The sequence below is a fragment of the Elephantulus edwardii genome, unplaced genomic scaffold (genome assembly GCF_000299155.1).
Source record: "Elephantulus edwardii isolate Elephantulus edwardi_28Jun2011 unplaced genomic scaffold, EleEdw1.0 scaffold00184, whole genome shotgun sequence".
Lineage (NCBI taxonomy): Eukaryota > Metazoa > Chordata > Mammalia > Macroscelidea > Macroscelididae > Elephantulus > Elephantulus edwardii.
Window position 1 is genome coordinate 2,460,352 of NW_006399934.1, and position 24,734 is coordinate 2,485,085.

General features: G+C 42.4%; 1 protein-coding gene across 1 annotated transcript in view; it reads right to left on the reverse strand.

Moving 5' to 3' along the window:
* Positions 1-19,117, reverse strand: part of MICA (MHC class I polypeptide-related sequence A) — an 83,634-nt gene extending 64,517 nt beyond the window's left edge. The window contains exons 1-2 of the mRNA XM_006896270.1: positions 19,060-19,117; positions 15,140-15,403 (exon numbers count right to left, since the gene is read on the reverse strand). Of these exons, the coding sequence (XP_006896332.1) occupies positions 15,140-15,403; positions 19,060-19,117 (322 nt within the window). The remainder of the gene's footprint in view (positions 1-15,139; positions 15,404-19,059) is intronic.
* Between the last annotated feature and the right edge of the window lie 5,617 nt (positions 19,118-24,734).

Genomic DNA, 24,734 nt, shown 5'->3' on the forward strand with positions numbered 1-24,734 from the left:
AAAGAAAAACTCCCTCATTGGTACACAATCCCCCCCCCGCACCTCCCCAAACCCTACTCCCTAGCCCCAAATATAATCCACTCTACAACCCTCATTGCATACTCCTACGATAAAAATAATGCCCTAAAATATAATACTTTTAGACTATTCCTTTTAAACAGTTCTTTCCCTCATCTGTTCCAGTACAGTGTTCATTATCTATCCACTTTTTTCCCATTCTTCCTCCAACTCCCCGTGTCAGTTCTGTTTAGTAACAGTGGTGTTATGCAGTATTTATTTTACTCAGCACAATATCTTTCAGGCTTCTCTATGTTGTGTTACATTTTATGAGTTCATTTTTTTCCGGTAAGGTTACCTATAGGAAAGGGAGCAAACCTAGAGAGAACAAACTTGTGAATTACAAATAGAAGGGCTTTGAGGGTGCTTTCAGGTTTACTGGGGGGGGGGCGGAGGGTGGCAGAAGGTGGCCTAGGTAACATTGGATACCCTAGGCATTCTTTTATTTTTTTTCCCCCTCCTTCCCCACCCAGGGGTCAGATGGCACAATCTGGGGACTGAGGAGCTCACCCTGAGGGCTGCAACGGCTCACTCCGAGCCGGGGGCCGAGGGCAGGCTGCAATGGCTCGTCCTGAGCCGGAGGCCGAGGGAAGCCCGCCCTGGGCAGAGGGCCACAGGCAGCCCATCCCGAGCAGGGCAACACCCCTGAGGAGCTGGCTGGTATACTCCCCCTCCAATTGCCCCGACCCCAGTCTGGTCCCCTCACCTGACTGAGAACTCTGTGGTCAGGGATAGTGTTTTCAATTCCAGCACTGCCACTTTTACCCCCCCCCATAAGTGGTCATACTATATTTTGAAGTATGTGTCACTGCCCTGCCCCTTTATATATGATAAAGGGAACCTGAGAATTGTGAACAGACTCCCCCCAGGTCTAACCATCTTTTGACAGAAGCATTCAACAGAACAAAATATGTGGTGCATTTAGGATGTTGGTCCTCTTGTGCATGCTGCCACTGTTAAGGTCATCAGACTCACAGTGACTTTCAGCAATCCATTGCATAGGTAATCGTCTTCTTTGACCTGTCCAATGCATAGGTAAGCATCTTCTTTGGCCTGTGCAATGCATAGGTAATCATCTTCTTTGGCCTGTCCAATGCATGGGTAATTATCTTCTTTGGTCTGTCATAGGAAACCCAAACCTGCAGATGGCGGGCATGCATCCCATTCCCCACCTCCTACACAGGTGGCCAGCGGGTTGCAGGGGCCCCCCTCCCAGCACAGGAGGCCTGTGGGAGGTGCGCGGCCCCCCCAGCATGGGCGGCCGTTGGGGGCGCCCCCCCCCACCGCACGGGCGCTCGGTGGGTGCGGCCCCTCTTGTGCAGGTGGCCGGTGGGCTCCCGCTTCCCCCACAGCTGCCATCCTGACTCCAAGAATTCTCTCCAGACCAAGTCCACCTTGCGGCAGTGTGGTGGCTTCACTGTACCAGTCTTGAGGAGGGCCGGTGCCCAGCATGCATCCAGGGTGAGGAAATCCATTTGTTCTGGCTGTGGAAGCCTCATGGAGGTGAAGCAGCTGTGTGGCACGGCGAGGGCTCTGCAGGGGTGGGGTTGGGAGCCATGAGACTCACCCATTTCTCCTTGGGAATCCTTGAATTCCTGTTGTTGAGCCTTGATCTTCACTGAGGGCCAGTCCTCAACTGTTTAAGTGTTCAATTATCAATAAGCCGAAGTCTGTGGAAGGCCATAATGGCCCTGCTTTAAGTGGTTCCCTGCTCCCGCAGCTCACCACGCTGTCTCTGCCTCCGCCACCATCTTGGATCATAAAATAATTTTTAAAAGATAGAATTGACTCAAACAGACCCTCCATCAGGTTCCCAGGATTATATATTACATGAGAAAAGACTTTCCATTTCCCCCATACAATTTGCAGGATTCCAGAGAGGCATGGTTTCCTGACTAGCAATGCAGCACTGTATGGAGGACACCAGCAGAGCTCCCTCATCAGCTATCAGCTATCAGAGAGATGCAAATCAAAATAACAACGAGCTGTCATCTCACCCTAGATAAATATAAAAACCACCACCCGAGATATTGTCTCGCTCAATAAATCAACATAACAGTGACATATCATTGCAAATGCTGACAGGGTAGAAAGAGTTTAGAACTCTTCTGCACCATGAGAATAGAAAACAATAAACCACTATAGAAAGCAGTTTTGTGTTTCTATTTAAAGTTGGGAATAGAACTACCATTTGATCCAACAGTCCTACTAGGTATAATACCCTAAAGAAATAAGAGCTGCCATGCAAGCAACTATGTGTAGGGATATGTTCATTGCAGCATTCATTACATGCAATAGTGAAGAGATGGAAGCAACCCAAATATCTGTGGAAGAATGGATAAAGAAACTGTGGTTCATTCACACCATGGAGAATTATACAACACTAAAAAACAAGAAAGAGGAGAATGTAAAACAAGCCAGAAAGGAAGCAGAGAATGTAGTGCATGAGGTTTGGGGCCAGATTCCTGCACCACTCAGATCTGGAACTACACCAGCAGCATAAGCAACCACAGAGGAGAACCAGAGACACCATGTGAGGCAGAGCTGACCTGAGACTACGGCCCCATGAAGGCTGTGCCAGGGACCTTCACTCAGTCCTGCTGGAGGAAAGTGAGGGAGACAACTAGTAAGACTAACAGAGCTTTGTAAAAACAGGACCAAAAAATGAAGATGTTGCTATCATGCTTCAAAGGTTATCCTGACTGAAAAATGTGTATCCTGTTGCCATGCTGAATTGTAACCTGTTAACTTCCCTGATAAAGTCCATACACATGTAGTCAATGTTATTCTTGTGCAGTTCATCAGGTCTGTTTCCTCCCCTACAGGCGATCCACACCATTTCCAGCCTAGAGTTCTTGCACCCAGTTAGCAGAAAAGTGGACCAGCCCTCGGAAAGTTCTGCTGACCACTCCTGCTGCCCTCAAATTTGCAGGACTTCAGACATGGACACATCAGAGTTAAAAAGTGCCCTGAGAAACAACGGACTGTGGAGTTCTCCAATCTCAAATTGTGGTCAAAGTGGTGTAAATCTTTTCTCTCTTATCATGAGTTGGACACTGTGAATTAATCTCTCTTTTTAAATGAAGTTAACAAATCTGAGTGTAATTGAGAAGGGGGAAAACCTAACAAAAAAGAATTTATGAAACACTGCATACCATGCATAGGTTAATCTAAAAGATATGATGCTGAATGAAGTAAGTCACAAAAGGATAGATATGGTATAAGTTCACTTGTATAAAAAGCTAGGGAACTAGCACTGGTGACCTAGTGGGAAGAAGCTGTGGTACAATTCAGATGGCATGCAGTTTGAGGCCACCAGCTGCTCCATGGGAGAAGGATGGGCAATCTCCTCCCATGTGATTAACAGCCTCTAAAAACCCACTGAAGGGTCAGCTATGGGTCGGTTCCAACTGTACAGTACACAGCAACAAGAAGGAATCATTCTTGGTTGGTTAACAGGAATGGGAATGGAGAGAGAGAAGTTAAAATTAATGAAACTGGTAAGAAATGCTTACTAAGCTGAGTGAAGGGAAAGGCAATATCCTTTAAGGAATCTTAAGTGTGTATCCAAATGAGAAAATGTTTTCTTTGCAATTAAGAAAAGTCAGACATACTTAACAACTTAGTCTAAGCAGTTTCTAATGCTCAGAGATACAGGAGATTTGGGGTTGAGGGTTGAGGTACTGTCTCCTTGAGGGATGTGTGTGCTATTCTCTGCACCCAGTAAAGCAATCAGTGTTTAGTCCCGGTCCACTTCCTTTGTGACTTGGTAGAGCTCCTAACTGATAGAATACAGCTGATCATGAGGCTCTACATTTGGTCAGAAGCACCATCAGTTCCCTGGCTTTACAGGTGACAGCACTGAGGGCCAGTGACCCTGAAGATTCCACAGGTGGTCCTGGAGGTATAACTGGGACTTCCACTCAGCTTCTGCTCAAAAATCCAGCCTAATTGTCCCAAACTCTTTGGCACATGTGAAGAAAATGTATTTCTTTTTATTTTCTTTTATTATTTTTGTTTATGGGTACCGTCAAATTGGATCTGACTGGTACAGGAGGAGATTGTCCCTCCTTCTCCAGCAAAGCATCTGATGGATTTCAACTGAGAACCTCTGGGATTGCAGTGCAGCTTTTTTGCCACTAGGCCACCAGAGCTCCCTAAAATGCATTTCTTATATTTTATCAGAACGAGTTTGAGGCTCTGATATTTGAAGGTGCCCTAAAAAAGTGCATTGTTTCAGATGTGGGGCTCATGGTAGGTAAGGCCACTGTTAGATCACATACAACATCTTTCCTGTTTGAATGGGCCTGAGTCATGTAACAATCATTGAATCAAAAGGGAAGAAAATTGTTGTACCATTTTACAATCCCACCAACAATGTCTAAGAGTTCCTTTCTTGCCACATCCTCTCCAACATTTATTACTTGCTACCCTGTTAAACTTTGCCACTGTTACTGGAGTGAGATGATACCTCATTGTGGTTTTGATTTGCATCTCTCTTTGGAGCATTTCTTCATGTGCCTGTTTGCCATTTGAATATCTGCCTCTGTGGAAATTCTTTCCATGTCTTTTGCTCATTTTATAGTTAGGTTATCAGTCTTTTTCTTGTGGAGGCCCAGGAGTATTCTGTAAACTTTTGTTATAGACTCTTGTCTGAGATGGTATTACCAAATATTTGTTCCCATTCTGTATGTTTTCTTTTCACTCTGTTGGAAAATGTTTTTGATACAAAAAGCTTTGGTACAACCATTCTGGAAGGCAGTTTGGCACATCTTCAAAAAGCTGAACATAGAAATCCCATATGATTCAGCTACTCCACTTGGAATATACCCTGAGAATATGAGAACTGAGGTACAAATGGAGACTTGTACACCAATGTTCACAGTAGCATTATTCACCATCCCAAGAACATGGAAACAGCCCAAATGTCCAACCACAAACGAATGGATTGAGAAATTATGGTACAGTCACACAATGGAATACTATGCAGCACACAGGTGTAATGATTTTGTAAATTATTACTTAAATTGGGAGGGACTGGAGAGCATTATGCTGAGTGAACTAAACCATTATTGTAGAATTAGTATAAGGGTCCAAAAGGGGTGGGAGAGAATGGAAGCAGAGGGATGAGGATGTCCAGGGGGGAGGGGGGATTAATCATGGGGTTGTACAATTTGATGGGTAGGAAGATGAGGAAAATTGAAAAGAATTTGCTCTTGAAAACAATGTATTTGAAATTTGAAAATAAACTAGTAGAAAATTAAAAAAAAATAAAAAAGGGAAGAAAAGACATTTGCAGAAGTAAGAATACAAATCTCCCAGTCAGACATAGTGTTTCCTACACTAAACCGGATGAGGAACTTTGCTCTCAGCTTTGTGCATTAGAGATACTTAGAAACATTTTCCCTGAGAGCCATTAACAGCCCTTTTCTTTTTTTTAAATTTTTCGAGTTTTTTTTATTAATGATTTTAAAAAATTAATTTTAATGAAAGTTTACAGAGACTTAGGGTTTCCAGTCATTCATTGTTGTACTTTTCTCCCTACCCACCCCCTCCTCTCCAATTCACTCTGCTCCTTGAGAACAAAGAAACTCTTTCATTGTTATGCAATCCTTCCCCCCCCCCCAAGTCCACTCCAGTATGCTGCCTTCACTCTGGACTTCTGTAATGACAAGAATACCCATTCATATATCTCTTTTAAACAGTTCTTTCCCTCATCTGTTCCAATGCAATATACATCATTCCTCCCCTCCTTTTCTTTTTTTTTCCTCCCCTCCTTTTCTGTCTTCCCTCAACCCTGATGTCAGTCTCATTTTACAACAGTGACACAATATTTGCCCTTTTGTGACTGAGATATTTCACTCAGCCTAATGTCCTCCAAGGTCACCCATTTTGCATAATATTTCATGAGTTCCTTGTTTTTCAATGCTGCGTAGTATTCCATTGTGTGAATATGCCAGAGCTTTTCTATCCATTCATTTGTTGATGGGCTCTTAGGTTGTTTCCAGCTCTTTGCTATTGTGAACAAAGCTGCAATAAACATGGGTGTGCATATATCTGCTTGGGTGGCAGTTATGGTTTCTTTAGGGTAAATTCCCAGCAGTGGGGTTACTGGGTCAAATGGTGTCTATTTGCAACTTTTTGAGAAAGCTTCATACAGCCTTCCATAGTGGTTGTACCATTTTACATTCCCACCAACAGTGACTAAGGGGTCCAGTTTCTCCACAACCTTGCCAGCATTTGTTGTTTGCTGTTCTACTAAATTTTGCTGGTCTTGCTGGGGTGAGATGATATCTCATAGTTGCTATGAACAGCCCTTTTCTTATTCAAGTGGAAGATGTAGTATGTAGTCAGGCTGATTTTGACATGCTGGATGGCAGAAACGGCCAGGTCAGAGGGCAGCCAAATTCTGGTCCATGTTCTTGCCGTTGAAGCAGCCCAGCCAGGTGCAGGGCCAGCAGCAGCCTGTTGGGAGAGAAATCAGTGATAAATACATCGGGGCCCTCCTCAAGTCAGGCCTCAGTCAGGCATTACTCACAGTTTGGAAACAGTAGAGTTAAACCTAAAAAAATATTTTTAAATTTTGTTGTTGGGTATTAATATTCAATAATAATTTGACAATAGTTTATACAGTAATATGCTGAACACTATAAATTATTTAGAAGACTGTAAAGTTGTATACAAAGTGGTATGTGCAGGTCGATATTGCTGAAGTGAAAGGTATGTATATAACATGCTAAAGCTTCTTTTTCTTTTTTTAAAAAAAATTAATTTCAATGAACATTTGCAGAGATTTTGAGTTTCCATTCATTGTTGCACTTTTCTCCTCCCACCCCAGTTCACTCTTCTCTTTGAAAAGTAAAAGAAAAACTCCTTCATTGGTATACAATCCCCCCCACCCCGCACCTCCCCCCCCCCGCCCCGAGTATACTCCACTCTGCAACCTTCATTCCGGACTCTTATGATAATCATAATGCCCTAAAATATATTGCTTTTAAACTATTCTCCCCCTCATCGGTTTCAATGCAGTATACATAATTCATCCAGTTTTTCTCATTCTTACCTTAACCCTGATGTCAGTCCCATTCTACAGCAGTGGCACTATGCAGTGTTTGTCCTTTTGTGACTGAGATATTTCACTCAGCATAATGCCACCTATTTTGAATAATACTGCATGGGTTCCTTGTTTTTCAATGCAGCATAGTAAAGCTTATTTTTCTTACAGTAAAGTTTGCCTTGCAAATGGAAAAGACAAGTTGAAAGGGAACTCTGGTGGCCTAGTGGCAAGAAGTGGTGCCACAATCCCAAAAGCACGTGGTTTGAATCCATCAGATGCTCTGCTGCAGAAGGAGGGGCAATCTCTGCCTATGCTAGTTGGATCTGATTTGCTGGTATACAACAAAATAAAAAAAAATTTAAAAAGACAAGTGGATAATATTATACATATTCACTTGTTGATAAGATTTGGTGGAATGGACACAGAGTTGGCCAGAAAAGCAATTTTTTGCCTTGTACCTTTTTTTTTAAATTTTTACTTTATTTTATTATTTTTGTGTGAGTGTACTGTCAAATTAGATCTGACTGGTACAGGAGGAGATTGTCCCTCCTTCCCAGGCAGAGCATCTGGTGGATTTGAACCGTGCACCTCTGGCACTGTAGTTGCAGCTCCTTACCACTAGGCCACCAGAGCTCCCCTGTCTTGTACCTTTTAGACTGTGCTTGTTGGTCCTCAGGCTGGAGTCATCCAAACTCCATGCTTATTTCTCTGAACAGGACAGACAGATTGAAGTATTTTTGGAATGAATTCTCTGTGATTTCTTGTGTCTGTCCTGTTCAGAGATACATCTGCCAAGCTTGGAAGAATAAAACCATAGATGGCTCTTCTGGGCAGAGAACATGAGGCTGACGTTGGAAAACCATGCCCTCACCAACTGGGCAGAGTGACCATGGCATCCGGCAGGTCTCGTTGTCTAACCACAAGCTGGGTGTTGCCCTACGTGCCTTCACACTACTCCTGCTGCTCTTAATGACCATGGACCCTCGGATCATGGTCATTCAAATTCAAACAGAACTTAAAAAGAGTGCCTGAAAAATGTTTTATGTCTTTGGTACAATATCAACAAGATATGTTTCGACTACGAAGTTAGAATAATCTTGCCACCTAGTTATCTTTGTAAGTTGAGTTCTGCACATTGGGGCATTTAGTTGGGTAATATTTAATCAAGAACTGATGGTATTCAAGAAGAAGTCCATCCTGCATTGAAGAGCATTGACAAACAAGGCTTCAGGAAGCTTCAAAATACCACTTGAGACATATGAAAGATAGATAGATAGATAGATAGATAGATAGATAGATAGATAGATAGATAGATAGATGATAGATAGATAATATATAGACACTTTTTTTTCAGGCCAAGAAAGTTTATTGAGGAGAAACTGCTGGACTGGCTCTTCAGCAGAAAACCAGCCCCCACTAAAAGTTAGAAGGGGTTTTTATATTTGTCTTACAAGGAACTTAGGGAAGGGAATGCTCACAGATGTGGTTTTCTGCTTTGGGCTTAGTTGTTTTGTTTGTTTTACTGAAGACAATTTTTAAAAATATATTCATTGTAACACATTTCCTTCTCCCCCACCCTACCCTCCCCAAGTCCATGCTGCAATGCACCCCATGTTCCAGACTGTTTTCATACATATTATACATATATTCCTTTTGGACAGTTCTTCCCCTCATTTGTTCTAATGCAGTGCTCATTATCTATCCACTCTTTCTCCATTCCCTTCCCAAGAGCTCCATGTCTGTCCTATTTTACAACAGCTGGTTTATGTAGTATTTGTCCTTTTGTGACTGATATATTTCACTTAGCATAACAAGTGAAGGCTCCCTATGTTATGTAGTGTTTTACTATTTCATTGTTTTTCAACGCTGCATAGTATTCCATTGTGTGGATGTACCATAGTTTTTCTATCCATTCATTTGTTGATGTACACTTGAATTGCTTCCATCTCATTGCTATTGTGAATAATGCCACAGTAAACATGGGACTGCATATATCTGTTTGAATTGTGGCTCTGGTTTGTTTAGGGTATATTCTCAGCAATAGAATTGCTGGGTCAAATAGTATTTCAACTTTTTTTAAAAAAATGATATTTTAATGAACTTTATAGAGAACTTGGATTTCCATTCATTCATTGTTGCATCTTTTCCTTCCTGTCCCCCATAGTTCACTTTTCCCTTTGGAAAAAAAATTCTTTCATTGTTGTACAATTTCCCACCCCAAATCCAGTCCACTTTACTATGCAACTCTTATTCTGGACTGTTGTCATGTATAAAATACCTCATCATATATTCCTTTTAAGAAGTTCTTTCCCTCATCTGTTTCAATGCAATGTACATTATTTATCCCTTCTTTTCTTAGGTTCTCCCAACCTCCATATTAGTCCTGTTTTATAACAGTGGCTTTACGCAGTATTTGTCCTTTTGTGACTGAGATACTTCACTCAGCATAATGTCCTCCAGGGTCACCCATTTTGAATAATATTTCACAACAACAACAACAACCTTGTCTTTCAGTGCTGCATAGTATTCCATTGTGGTAATATACCACAGCTTCTCTATCCTTTTGTTTGTTAATGGGCACTTGGGCTGTTTCCAACTCTTTGCTATTGTGAACAATGCAGCAATAAACATGAGTGTACATATATCTGCTTGGGTGGAAGTTCTGGTTTCTTTAGGGTATATTCCCAGTAGTGGAATTGCTGGGTCAAATAAAGCGCCATAGCGTCTTCCACAGTGGTTGCAACATTTTACACTCCTACCAACAGTAAATAAGGGTTTCAGTTTCTCCAGAACCTCGCCAGCATTTGTTGCTTGCTGTTTTGTTAAATTTTGCTATTCTTACTGGGGTGAGTTAATATCTCATAGTTATACCCAAAATCCCTGTAAATGTTCATTAAAACTAATAAAATTTAATAATTAAAAAAAATCTCATAGTTGTTTTGATTTGCATCTCTCTTAGAGCTAGGGATTTTGAACATTTCTTCATGTACTTGTTGGCCATTTGAATGTCTTTGGTGAAGTGTCTGTTCATATCCTATGCCCATTTTTCAATTGGGCTGTTTACCTTTATCTTGTTATAGTGCTCATATAGTCTATAAATTATATATATTGATCCTTTACCAGACACGTCATTACCAAATATTCTTTCCCAGTCTGTGGCTTTCCTTTTTACTCTGTTGGAGATGTTTTTGATGTGCATGGGGATTTGATTCTTAGAAGGTCCCATTCATCTATTTTTATCCTCTCCTGGTTGTGGGTTTTTCAGGATGTTTGGCAAACTGTTCATGTTGTGGATTAGGGGTTCCAGAGTTCTTCCAAGCTTTTCTCTGATGTTTGTTTTAGTCCTAGGACCTTGATCCACTTTGAGCTGGTTTTTGTGTATGGTGTGAGGTGTGGGTCTTGCTTGAGTTTTCTGCAGATAGTTTTCCAATTTTGCCAACACCATTTGTTAAAAAGGCTGTCATTTCTTCACTTAACTAATTTCATCTCCTTGTCAAAAATCAATTGACCAGAGGTAGATGGGCTGATTTCTGGGTTCCCAATTCTATTCCATTTATCTATTTGTCTGTCATTGTACCACTACCATGCTGTCTTGACCACCATGGCAGTGTAGTCACATTTGAAATCAGGGAGTCAGATGCCTCCTATGTTGTTTCTCACTTTAAAGAGTGCTTTTGTTTATTAAGGGTCTCTTTCCATTCCAAATGAAATTGGAGACTGCCTTTTCCATCTCGTTGGAGAATGGAATTGGTATTTGTATTGGGATTGCATTAAACCTGTAAATTGCCTCTGGCAGAATTGTCATTTTCACAATATTGAGTCTTCCTATCCAAGAGTAAGGTATATTCTTCCATTTCTCCATGTCTCTTTTTGTTTCTTATAGTAATGTTTTGTAATTTTCTTTGAATAGGTCCTTTGTGTTTCTAGTTAGATTTACTCCCAATTATTTAATCTTGCAATTAGCTATTGTGAAGGTATTGTTTTTCTTAGCTCCAGTTCTGTATTCTCTTTGTCACTGTAGAGAAACCCAATTGATTTTTGTATGTTGATCGTATAACCTAGCGGAGGAGGTGATGCAGGGCAGGCGACACAGGGCCAGGCGGAGTGTGGACCAGTTGATATATTTAACAACCACTTGTAACACTGGACTTGCTCACTCATCTGTTCTAAGCTCTATTTTGGATGGTAGCTATCTGACAATTCAATTGGAAGATACTGGTATTTGTATTTATCAAATAAAGATAACCTGACAAAAAAGGAAAATTATTGGAAAATATCATTAACATATGACCATAGTTATAAGTTATTCTTTCCCAGTCTATGTCACATCACAGATTGAAGATCAGAGATTGAACTAACAGATGAAGTGTCTTCTCCCTTTTGTCTGGAAAGCCAGTGACAGAGCTGTGTGGCCTGATGATCCTCTCATACTAAGTCTACAATGGGAGGAAGTTCTGGGCCCCCGGAGCACTTCTTCTCTGAGTAATGATTTGAGTCTCTCTCTTGTTTTGAAAACACATACCACACATACCATAAAGCACACATAGCACAAATTATAAGGGTGATCAGTTAACCTCTTACACACACTGAGGTTTTCTACTAGTGAGGAAGGCCCAAGTCCAAGTGCAAATTAATGAAGAATTTTGTAGTAATAAAAAAATAAATAAAAGCATGGTCACATATTAATTAATGAATTACACTAATTAACTGTAACAGTTGTTATAAGAGGGAGCTCTGGAGACCTAGAAGGTAAGGAGATGTGCTCCCAATCCAAAGGCAGGCAGTTTGAATCCAGCCAGCTGTACCTAGGGAGAAAGCTGGACAAACTCCTCTCACGTGATTTACAGTTTCTGATAATCTATTGGAAGGTCAGTTATGGCTTAAAGTCATAAAACATCATGTATAGGAATGATTGAACAAAAATCCAACCTAGTTTATAAACATTCACTAAAACGGCAATTAAAGAAAATAATATTTAACAATAATATTATTTTTTAATTGCATAGACCCAATATAAATGATGGACACATAAGTGTATAATAGGAAGTTAGGGATCTCAGAATCAGTTGATAGTAAGCCAAGGAGAGGGAGTTGTGAGTAAGAGAATTTGTGGACAAAAAATGCACTAAACAGGCCTGGTGGTTTGTTTCCAAAAAAGTCAGAGCCTTAAAAACTGAACAGAAAAGCGCTACTCTGTATTCAGGGGGTTACTATGAGTCAAATTAATAGGGAAAATAATTTATGAAGTCTTAGCTTACCCAAGTGATCCATCACACTCAGGAGCCGAGAGCAGAGACTGAGAGATCAGCTGCACCATTGTGCTCTGTTTGCTTCCTCTGCTCTCCGTTTGGTGTTGTAGCTTCACTCACTTTGTAGACAAACACTATGTAAAACCAGCTTGAGAAATAAGAAGTGTTCGATATTTGCACAACTTGTGTTCAGTGTTTGGTTTCTGATTCCTCTAGGTTTTTCCTCACCAAAAGTGGATTTGACTTTGTTCTCACAGAGGATAACACCCCATTAGCTTCTGCCTTTCACCTTTGGTCTCCCAGACCTTGTTCATCTCCTCCTTGTGCTAAATTGATTTTGTAACTTGTCCCTGCAGGACTCAAGGAATTGATCCAGGGGGAGAAACTCAGTATCTTCCCTGCTTTTGACACCTAATTTAGCCCCTGAGAAAGTGAGAGAACTTTCCACAATGAGGTCCCAACTCCATGTTCTCGTAGTCCTAGATGTAGTTCCTTCCCTCCCTGAATCCTCCATCCTCACCTGCATATGTTCATACATACACAGCAGTGCTCATCCCTGTTGCACTGGCCTGGCTCAATGCCAAGCACCAACCTCCACACACAGCTCAGCACTGTTCCAGTTCCACCCACCACACTCAGAGCCAGCAGCTCCTCTCTGGAAGATTCAGGGTAGCCAATGGCCCATCTATGAAAATATAGCCACCACAGAGTGGGTATTTGTCCTCACCCTACGGCACTCCTTACTCACAGAGACCTCATCTTCCCTTGACCTTCATTCAGTACCCACCAGGCTCTCAAACTATATGTGGGCCTCCCTGGCTGTTGAAAGTTTCAACATCTTAATGCAGATGTGGCTCACAATTCGTCCAAATATCTCAGGTTTCATTTCATGTTGTTTGCTCCACATCTACCCATGAAGAAAGACAGAGGAGAAAACCTCACTTCCTGACAGAGAACCTCCTTCTCCCACCCATGTGCAGTTTGCTCACCTGGGTTTTCCACCTGTGCTGATTGCTTCTTATACCACCAACAGGCAAACACAACAGAAAGAACTCCAACAACACAAAAAACACCTGCAATAATAAAACCAATGATCTTCCAGGTCTCTGGACATCCTGGAGACTCTTAAAAAAGAAACTTATTATACACTAGGCTCCTCAAACTCACACACTTTTCCTCTCCCGAGGCCCTAATTATGACTTTTATCCCACAAGAACACACAGATATGTCTTGAGAAAAGTGTAGCCAGATTGTTCTCTAGAGGCAAAGATGGTAAAGCTTCGTCTTTCATACTTTGGACGTGTAGCTAGGCAAGGCTATTCCTTGGAAAGAGATATCATGCTTGGAAAGATGGAGGGTCAGTGAAGGAGAGGAAGACCATCAACATGATTGATTGACACCGTGCCTTCAGCAATGGGTTCTAGTGTGTCAGAGATGGTGAGGATGGCACAGGATAGGACAGGGTTCAGGCTGACTGTTCACAGGGTTACTATGAGCTACGCTAGACTCAACAGCACCTAACAACAACAACAACAACAACAACAACAAAACACCTTAACTCCCAGAATCAGAGCCCTCCAGGGTTTCCCAGGCTCACCAATGGTTGTCAAGTGGGTCCTGTTGTACATCAGGGTAACACTGTCCTCCATAGTGTCACTGCTGTTCACATTCATCCCAGGGGGCACTGAGAAGAGAGAGGTTAGAACCAATGAAATACATGGCCAAGTCTTGCCACCAAGTCTAAGGAAGACTGAACAGAGCTGGTCCTCTCCACATTTCTGCTGAAGCTGAGGCCACGTTCACCCACCTCTGACTCCATGCTGCTCACAGTGTGTTTGGGACCCTGGGATTGCAATTCTGAGACTAGTAGGAAGATGGGGACTCAGATTAGCTTCCCTCTCTGTATCTTCTTTTTGATACTGGAAGGAGAACAACTAGGTGGTTCCTGGGTCATGGGGACTAAGGAGGAGCTCTGTAGGCTGAGGCAGACTGGCAGCCTCCCAGACAGAGTAGGCCTACCACTCACCTTCCCAGGTCAGTGTTCTCTCTGAGGGCCCACTGATTTCCCATCTGTGTGTCTTTACTGACTCAGTAGCTTTAACATAACAAGCAACTCAGAAAACAAAGTGCCAACAAAGCATCATGGATCCCACAGAACAAGGAAGGTTCACTCAGGTAACACAGAATCAGGGGGCCCCGGGGATTAGGGTACTTCTCCAGGGTCAGTACCTGTCCTCTCTGTGAAGTGTATCCAGGTGGCCAGATTCTGCAGCCTTTTACAAATCTCTGCTTTCACAAGGTGTTTGTAATCTTTGCGTTTATTTTCATCTTTATTCCAGGACTCCTTGATTTTCCTAGCCCAGGCCTGCGAAGAGGACCTACGCACCATCCACGTATCAACCTTCTCACCATAAGAGAGAAGAGGCTCCTCATCATGCCAATATTCCCAGATGGCCCTGGTGGTGTTGTCTTCCATGATCTCACAGCCCAGAATCTCCTGGAAGGAATGCAAACCTGCCCCCACCCAGAAGTGACTTCTTTACTCCTGGGTCTTTTTGCCACTTCCACCCCAAGTGAGAAACTCCAGCCCAGAAGATTCTTTCCTTTGCCCACTCAATCTATTCCCCAAAGACAATTCACACACCGGCTGAATTTCTAGAAACCCAACCCTGTCACTGCATCTCAACAAAATTGTGGGGAAAGACTGGTCTCCAGCTCTCACTGTCATGCCCTTCAGGGAAGCCCTCACACTCCTCTGCCTCCTCCCTAGTCCCACCTCTTTTCTGATCATCCAGCTTCAAGATCTCTGCCACAGTCATTCTGAGATTCTTCGACATCTCTTCAAAGTCTTTGATCTCTTTCTCCCAGTTCTTATTTGCCACATGGGCCCATGGATCCAGTGGCTCTGCTTGGCCTTTTTCACTGTCATACTGCATAACGAGCTTTCCATTCTGATGGAGATTAACAATAAAGTGTGGTTGCACAGATCCATCCCATAACCACACCTTGACAGCATAATGAAGTCTGAGTCTGAGTAATCCTGGGAGAGAAAGAAGCCACAAATGAAACTCCATCCTAGAAATAATTACATATTAAATATTTAGTAGATGGGGTTTTCAGTCCCGACTCCCTAGAAAAGGGTGACACACATAGGTGACAATTCAGGTCAGGAGAGTTCATATCCACAAATGGTCAGAGAAAGTAAGAAAACCAGCACAGGAGAAGAGGCAAATGCTAGGAGAAGGACCTTTATGGACAAAGGTAAAATACAATTAAAAAAATCACTGCCATTTGGTTTCAAAGAGTGTAAATCTTTGCCAGAAGAGACTGTTCATCTTTCCCTGATGGAGGAGCTAGTGGGTTCAAGACCCTCACTCTTCAGTGAGCAATACAACACATAATGGACCCCACCACCAGAGCTCCTTATGGAGAAAGGCTAGAGCCAATTTCATAAGATACAAAGATTTGGATCAGCAGAGTGAGGTACAGAGAGAAACCACTGGAGCTAGGGAATCAAGGGGAAAGAGAGAAGATCAAGGAGTTAGGCCAAGAGAAGTGTGTGGTCTGGTGGAGAGAGGGAGGTAGAAGGATAAGAAAACCAGGAGAGAGAGAGGTGGAGTCCCTGAACTATGAAGAGTTTGAAGCAGGGATGGACTTGAGTTATAGTGAGATGAAGAAAAGAGACAGATGAGGGTAATTGGTGGTGGAGATTGACTTCTGAATTATGAGAACTTGCTGAGAGCCTAGATGGATGTAAGGTCTCAGGAGTGGAAAAAGTGCAGAAGAGAAGGAAAGAAGGGGCCCAGTATCCACAGGATGAAGAAAGAAGGGCATAAAGGATTAATTTTGGAAAGAAGGCTTGGGCAAGTATTTTTGTTTTTGTTGTTGTTGTTGTTAGCCATTGACCAGACTTTGACTCATCACAACCCTATGAATAGCACATCTGAAGCTTGTCCAATCCTGTGCCATCCTCACACTCTCATGTGTCTGAGTCCATTGTTACAGTCGCTATGTCAATCCATCCTACGGAGTGTCGTCCTCTCGCTGACCCTCCACCTTTCCCAGCATGATATGAACTAAATTCTGTTGGAGGAAAAGGCCAGGAGCAGACATATATACTGGGGGGCGGAGGGGGGGGGAACATGTGGTCTGTGGACGAGAGGCTGCACAGAATTCTTAAGGACACTGTTAGTTCAGAATTCCCCTAACTGGCCATGGACCTTAGTTCAGGGAAGCACTGAATGAATGGGGAAGAAGTGGAAACATATCGGGCAAAAGGCACCGCCAGAATGTTAGAGTGAGAAAAAGGTGAGAGGCAAGCAGAGTTGTTGGAGGAAATGGCCCATGAGAAGAGAGTAGGAACTTACAACCAGGAGAGGATGAAATAGATGAATGGGACCTTCTAAGAATCAAATCCCTATGCATATCAAAAAACTTCTACAACAGGGTAAAAAGGGAATCCACAGACTGGGAAAGACTATTTGGCAATGGCATGTCTATAAGGGACTTATATCTAGAATTTATAGAATACTCGAGCACCACAACAAGATAAACAATCCAATTGAAAAATGGGCACAGGATATGAACAGACATTCACCAAAGAAGACATTCAGATGGCCAACAAGTACATGAAGAAATGTTCAAAATCCCTAGCTCTAAGAGAGATGCAAATCAAAACAATTATGAGATATCATCTCACCCCAGTAAGAATAGCAAAATTTGACAGAGCAGCAAACAACAAATGCTGGCGAAGTTGTGGAGAAACTGGAACCCTTATTCACTGTTGGTGGAAGGATAAAATGGTGCAACCACTATGGAAGGCAGTATGGTGCTTTCTCAAAAAGTTGCGAATAGAAATACCATTAGACCCAGCAATTCCACTACTGGAAATATACCCTAAAGAAACCAGAACTGCCACCCGAGCAGATATATGCACACTCATGTTTATTGGGGCTTTGCTCACAATAGCAAAGATTTGGAAACAGTCCAAGTACTCATCAACAAATGAATGGGTAGAGAATCTGTGGTATATTCACACAATGGGATACTAGGCTGCATTGAAAAACAAGGAACTCATCAATTGTTATACAAAATGGGTGACCCTGGAGAACATTATGCTGAGTGAAATATCTCAGGCACAAAAGGACAAATACTGAATAGTGCCACTGCTGTAAAATGGAACTGAAGTTGAGGTGGGGGGGAACCTAAGAAAAGGGGGGCTAAATTATGTATACTGCATTTAAACAGATAAGGGAGAAAAATGTTTAAAAGGGATATGTGATTAGGTATTGTTTTCATGACAAGATTCCAGAAAAAGAAATGCATAGTAAAGTGGACTGTGGACTTTGGGGGGATTGTATAACAATGAAATTTTTTTTTCTTTTAAAAAAGAAAAGCAAACTGGGGCAGGGGGAGAGGTGGGCAGGGAGGAAAATGTGCTACAATGAATGAATGGGGAAAAATAAATGGGAATAATGCACTGTTAAATATATTTTGCATTAAAAATATAAAATAAAAAATAATTTATAAAAGAAGAGGGAAGGAGGGACTGGGGATGAGGGAGGGAGGTGAGGAAAACGCTAGAAACAAATCAGACAACTAACTACTGAAGACAGGAAGTGGCAGTGGAGAGAAGAGGGAGGGGGATGCAGTTTATAGAAGTAGGAGTGAGAAGACATCTTGGTGTGGGGGCACAAGCATATGGATAGATTCGAGCTAGTAATTAGGGAAATTAGTTGGAAAAAAATTTGGGTGATAGGGAGTTCTTGTGGCATAGGGTAAGGACTTGTGCTATTAACCCAAAGCCATGCTGTTCTAATGCATCAGCTATGCTCTGAGAGATAGATGGGCAATCTCCTTTTGTGGGATTTATCATATCTGAAAATCCTGCTATGAATCGGCTCTAACACACAACATTACATAACAACATTAGGATGATAGGGGAGAATCAAGAGTAGTGAGAACCATCCAAGAACAAGAGACCAGGGGAGAAGAGAGGGTTCAGAGATGTCCAGAAAAGAATTCCTTGGCCACTGGAAGCCTTCAGATTCCACCTCCCTCAGTGTGAGAGTCTCCCCGGGAGAAGAAAGGTGGTTCTGGCCTGGGGTCTCCAGGAGCTCGAGGTTATTGAAAAAGAATCTCTCAACCGGGCATCACTCCAACCCCACCCCACCTGCTAAAACATTCAAGAGAAAATGTGCTGGAATTCTTTTTGTTACCTGAAGAACCCAAGTGGGAAGGGAACTGCTGACTGGGCCAGTTAAAGATGGGGGTGGAGAGTACACAATGTTGAGGGATTTGGGGTGGGGTGGGGTGGGGGATGTATGGTGGTGGGATTGGAGGAAGGAGGGTGAGGGGTGGGGTGGGCGTGAGGGGCAGCACTGGGGTTGCCGGGCTTGCGTGGGTTCTGAGAGCGGCTCTTCACACAGGGTTGAGCCACAGCCAGGCAAGCCCCTCGTGAGTCATTCAAAGGAGAACCCCAGACGCAGCTCGACCCAGGGTTATGGTTCCAGAAAGACAGTAAGTGGACAAAATCGGCACGGAGACCTTGAAAGAGAAGCAAGCTCAGAAAAGCCACCAAGAGAGATCCTGGAGAGAAAAGCTCAGAAAAGAGCGCCAGTCCCAGCCAGGGAACCTCGGTCTGCATGCAGCCCGGGAGAAGCCTCCAAGCTCGACGGGATGCGAGACCCGACTCACCGTCCGCGAGGTTCAGGAATAAGAACAGGATCGAGGATGAGAGAAAAATCGCTGCCATCGCTGCCAAAGGGCCCCTTCAGAAGACTGTTGGCTCTGCACCGTGGGCTATCGGAAACAGTTCCAGAAGCCCCGCTCGTCACTAATCGAACTCGCAGCGGGCGGACTGAACACGAGAGCAGCTTCACTGTGTATCAGCTTTCACGTGACAGGGAACTTTCGCGGAAGCTGTTTTTGTTTTGTGAGGACAGTGACTCAGTAACACCTCCTAGATCTTACCATTCTCACACTTGACTGTGAAGGGGAAGGGGTCTGAATTGGAGAAGGGGTCTGAATCACTGCCTGAAGCCACAGGGTTTCAGGTTTCAGTTTCGGTAGAGTAGATGGGAGTGTTCACTCAAATGGTGCAAGGGTAGCATCGGCAGCTGAATGCAAGGTGGTCCAACTTCCAGAAGCATCAGCTCCCACATCAGAAAGGACACCCAGCAGCAGAACAGCTCTGGTCTCTCCAAGCTCCTTTACGTCGCTGGCCACCCCACCGAGCTACCTCACTCTCAGTTTGTCAGCTAAGACTCATTCCACAAGAGGCAACCCCTTTCTATTCTCAGGACTATGCACAGTCTGACTGACAATATGCAGATTTCAGCCACATTCCACCACTGACTCGGTCATACTCCAGACTCCTGTAGATGTTTCAGACTATCATCCTCTCCTCCTTCCAGAGACTCTCACAGGCAGTCTGGATTCTTGCTTCTGACCACATTCTTTTTGATTGCTTCAAGCAGCCCAGATACTCAGCCTATGGTGATCACTAGACAAATGAGTCAGTTCTCCAGGATCCAGGTCAATACTAACCTCACTGTAGTCTTCTGTTTCCAATCTGCCACAGAGACATCTGTGTCTCCAGAGACCATTGCTCTCAAACCCAAAAGGCTTCCAGGGAAATACTGCCCATCCCCAAGCACACACCTCTATGCAACTAGACAGACCTACAACACTCCAAAGCATTCTTCAGCTCCCTATCTGCTGTGTGTAACATTCAATCCCTCTATTCTACTATCAAAAGTGCAGCACAAACTGTTGTCTGACATCACACTTCACTTCTCTGGGGCATTTCTGCTATTCCCTGTTAAAACTGACTCCTCTATCATGGGTAAACAGTCTTACATCTTTCTTTACCTCTGTCTCGGACCCATCATCAGACCTATGTCCTTAAAGATAGTCTTAATTGGATAGTAGTGATAGTCCCACTACCTGATGAATATCCCAAAAACAATGGAAAGTAAACTTTAAAGAGATCTCGAATTTTATAAGTGAGAATTTTCTAGTTTGTACATGATCTAACAACAACAACAATAATGTCATTCTGATAATCTGCATCACCCTCACACACCTCTCTTTGGAGCATGGAGACAACCACCACTCAAACCAAACCCACTGCCTTCAAGTCATTTTGGATTCACAGCAACTCTCCGTCAGCTATCCAAGCCTGGAAATATTTTTAGGAGACAGGCTCATCTTTCTTCCAAGGAGTTGTTTAGCTTTTGGGGTTTGTCATCAATGTTCCTTAACATCTAGTCAGTGGTCCTCAAATTAATTAAAACTACCTGGGTTCAGATGGCAAATAGACACATTTAGAAATGCTCAGAATCACTGGCAGTAAGAGATGAGAATCAAAACCACAATGAGATGCCCTCTTAGCATGGTAACAGTGGCAAATTTAACCAGAACAGTAATAAATAAGTGTTGGAGTGGATGTGGCAAGATAGGAACTCTTATACATTGTTGGTGAGATTGTAAAATGGTACAACCACTCTGGAAGGCAGTTTGGTGCTTTCTTAAAAAGCTGAACATAGAAATTCCGTATGACCCAGCTATTCCACTGCTTGGAATATACCCTGAGAAAATGAGAACTGAGGCTCAAATGAATACTTGTACACCAATATTTCTAGCAGTGTTTTCCCCCATCACAACATGGAAATAGCTCAAATGTCCAAGCACAAATGAATGGATTGAGAAATTGTGGTACATTCACATGATGGAATACCACACAGCACATAGAAGCAATGATTTTATAAATCACTACCTAACTGGGGAGGGACTGGAGAGCATTATGCTAAGTGAACTCACTCAGTCTTATAAGGATAAATACTGTATAAGACCATTACTGTAGAATGTGTATGAGGATCCAAGGTGGGGGAGGGTGGAAGAAGAAGGGTGAGAATGGGTGGGTGCATGGGGAGGGGGAGGGGGAAAGTGGAGGTGGGGGAGTTAATAATAGGGTCACACAATTTGGTGTGTGGAGGGAGGGATGAGTAAATGAAATGGGAAAGATCCAGTGTGAAAAACAATGTATACAAACTTTGTAAGTAAACCAATATAAGATAAAAATTTGTTCATTTGTTTTGTTTTTTTTACCCCCCCCCAAAAAAAAAACAAAATTACCTAGGGACTTTTTAAACATTTATACTCTGACCATGACCAAAAAATCTGTTGAATCAGAATCCTTTAGTTTGGACATAAGCCTTTCTGTCTTTTAAAACTGTCTAGTGACGCAAAAAGAACATAGAAAAAAAAAAAAAGAACATAGAGCAATCTTTTCCAGTCAGTTGGCCTGGTAGCTGTCTTCCAAATTTCCTGGCACTCACTTGTGAGCACATCTTCCAACAAGTTCATCTGTTAGGTGAAACATGGCAGATGGAATCCCATTGACTCTTAGGGCCTTATTTTTTGCTAATGCCTTGAGTGCAGCTTGTACTTCTTCTTTTATTACTGTTGGCTCTTGCTTATATGCCATTTCCTGAAATACTTGTGACAATTTTTTTCATAATGACTCTATATATTTCCTCATCTTTTTTTTAAAACCCCCACATCTTCTTTTGATGCTCCCTGGATCATTCAAAATTTTGCTCATAGCATCTCTCAGTGCTGTAAATCGAGACATGAGTTTCAGTTCTTGCAGCTTGAAAGATGCAGAGTTTGTCCCTTTTATTTTCCAACTAAGACTACTTTGCAGGTTTCATAATCCTATTTTGCTTTTTCTCCCTGAGCTGTCCTTTGACATCTTCTGTCTATTTCTTTTACTTTGGCATCTCTTCCCTTTGTCTTGACTTCTTGGCAGTCTTGTGCAATTTACAGAGACATTTCTGACATGCATACGGTCTTTTAATTTTTCCCTCCCTTGTCTTTGAATAGCTTGTTACTGTCTTCATGGATGATATCCTTGATGTTGTCTTGTCTTTGATCATTAGTATTCACTATTCTTGACATGATCTTTACATTCAGATATGATAGACTCAAAGTTTTATTTTGGTTTTTGTGACTTGTTTTCATTTTATTTAGCTTCCATTTGAATTTGCATATGAATAATTTATGATCTTTCCACAGTTGGCACCTGATCTGGTTTTGAATGCTGATATTAACTCCTCCAATGGGTTCCAAGTGCATTCTACCTTAAAGTCTATTTTCTAGGTTACTCAACTAGACAAAAAACTACTGTACCCCAAAGTCAAGAACTGTGTCCAACTCTTGATTTTAGCACCATCTTGTTTGAGACCTCTGAACCATGAGGGCCAAGTGGAGGAAAAAGTGAATATGCAGGCTGAAGCTTAAAAGAAGAAAGATGAGGCAGAGGTCCAGGTAATGTTGGCATGTGCACCCACAGACACCACAGCGGCAAGAGTAGAGAATGCCACAGGCTGAGGACACTGAAACAGTATTGACCACATGCTCCTCTCTAGAACTGCTGACTCAAGGGATCTAGAACTCCCATTGCCATTTGATCACCATGAATACTGCTAACAGACCCACCTTCCTCCTTCAAATCCAGGCCCTTTTTGATATGTAGCAATGGACTTATGATACTCTGAATTAACTCTGTTTTTAGCTGTGGTTAGATGTAATGTGGACAATAAATAACTTCTTCTACTGTCATAGCTGAAGAATATATATATGAACTATGTTCTCCCCATCTCCTTTGCAAATCCCAATTTCTTATCACCCCATTAGACAAAGAAGTACTCCCCAAGGTCAAGAAATGTGTCCATTTCAACCCATCTCTCTGCAAAGAGTGGGTCCCCAGTACAAACATTGTTATTAAATGGCTAGAATAGGACATTGGCAGAGAACTTCCAGAAGTTCAAGCTCGGTTTAGAAAATGCTCAGGCATCAAGAATCTAACTATTGATGTCAGGTGAATCTTAGCTGAAAGCAGAGAATACCAGAGGAATGTCTATTATGTTTTATTGACTATGCAAAGACATTTGACTGTGTGGATCACAACAAATTACAGCTAATATTGAGAAGAATGGGAATTCCAGAACATCCTATCATGCTCATGTGAAATCTAAAACTGGAACCAATAAGTTGTTGGTGGTCAGAAAGAGCAAGGGAACACTGCATGAATTAAAATAAAGAAAGGTACGTCAAAACTGTAACCAATCTCCGTACTTTTTCAATCTGCATGCTGAACAAATAGTTTGAAAAGCTGGACTTTATGAAGAATGTGGCATCAGGATTGGAGGAAGAATCCTCAACAACCTGCATTATTCATGTGACATACTTGACTCTCTGAACCTGAGGAGGACTTAAAACACTTGCTGAAAAAAATCAAACACTACAGCCTTCAGTATGGATTGCATCACAATATCAAGAAGACAAGGATCCACACATGGACCAATAAGCAATATCATGATAGATGGAGAAATGATTGAAATTGTCAACAATTTCATCTTACTTGGATACATAGTCAATGCCCGAGATACTAACAGTCAAGGAAACAAAAGACATGTTGCTCAGTGAAAGTCAGCTGTCAAGGATCTCTTTAAAGTTTTAAGGAGCAATGATGTCACTTTGAAGACTAAGGTGCACCTGATTCAGGCCATAGTCTTTTCAATCACTTGCTTTGCATCTGAGAGCTAGATGATGAATAAAAAAGAGCCAAAGCCTATGACCTATGAGTTGTGGTGTTAAAGAAGAGTACTGAATATATGTCATGGACTGTCAAAATAACAAACAGGTGTATATTAGACAATATGCAATATGAGTCCTTCTTAAAGTCAAGGATGGTAAAGCTTTGCCTCACATACTTTGGACATTCTGCTAGGAAAGGCTCTTCCTTGAAAAGGGCATGCTTGGAAAGTTTGAGGATCAGTGAAAGGGAGGAAGACCTTCAATGTTATAGATTGACACAGTGACTACAGCAATGGGCTCAAGTATGTCAGAGATGATGAGGATGGCACAGAATAGGACACACTTCAGATGCATTGTCCATAAGGTTTCTATGAGTCTTAAGTGACTTAGTGGTACCACTTAGATAAAAAAAGAGTGGAGAGCGAGAGAGAAAAAGAAGGAAGCTTGTCCCAAGTAGCAAACAGCCTTTATTGGGTGGTCTGAGAGGAACCTCAGGTGACCTATTGCAGAGAGGATCAGAGTAGCTTGCAGGCAGACAAACACAGATTCCTTTTATAGAGGCTTTTAAGGGGACGCAGAGATGTATTCATTTGTTCTGGAATTTGGGCGCAGGGGTCCTGTCAATGTGTGATCAGACACAGGGCCCTATGAGAATATAGTCATCTAGTGGCCTTATTGTTGTTGTTGTTGTTATGTGCCGTCGAGTCGTTTCCGACTCATAGCGACCCTATGCACAACAGCCCTAAACCCTGCTCTATCCTGCGCCA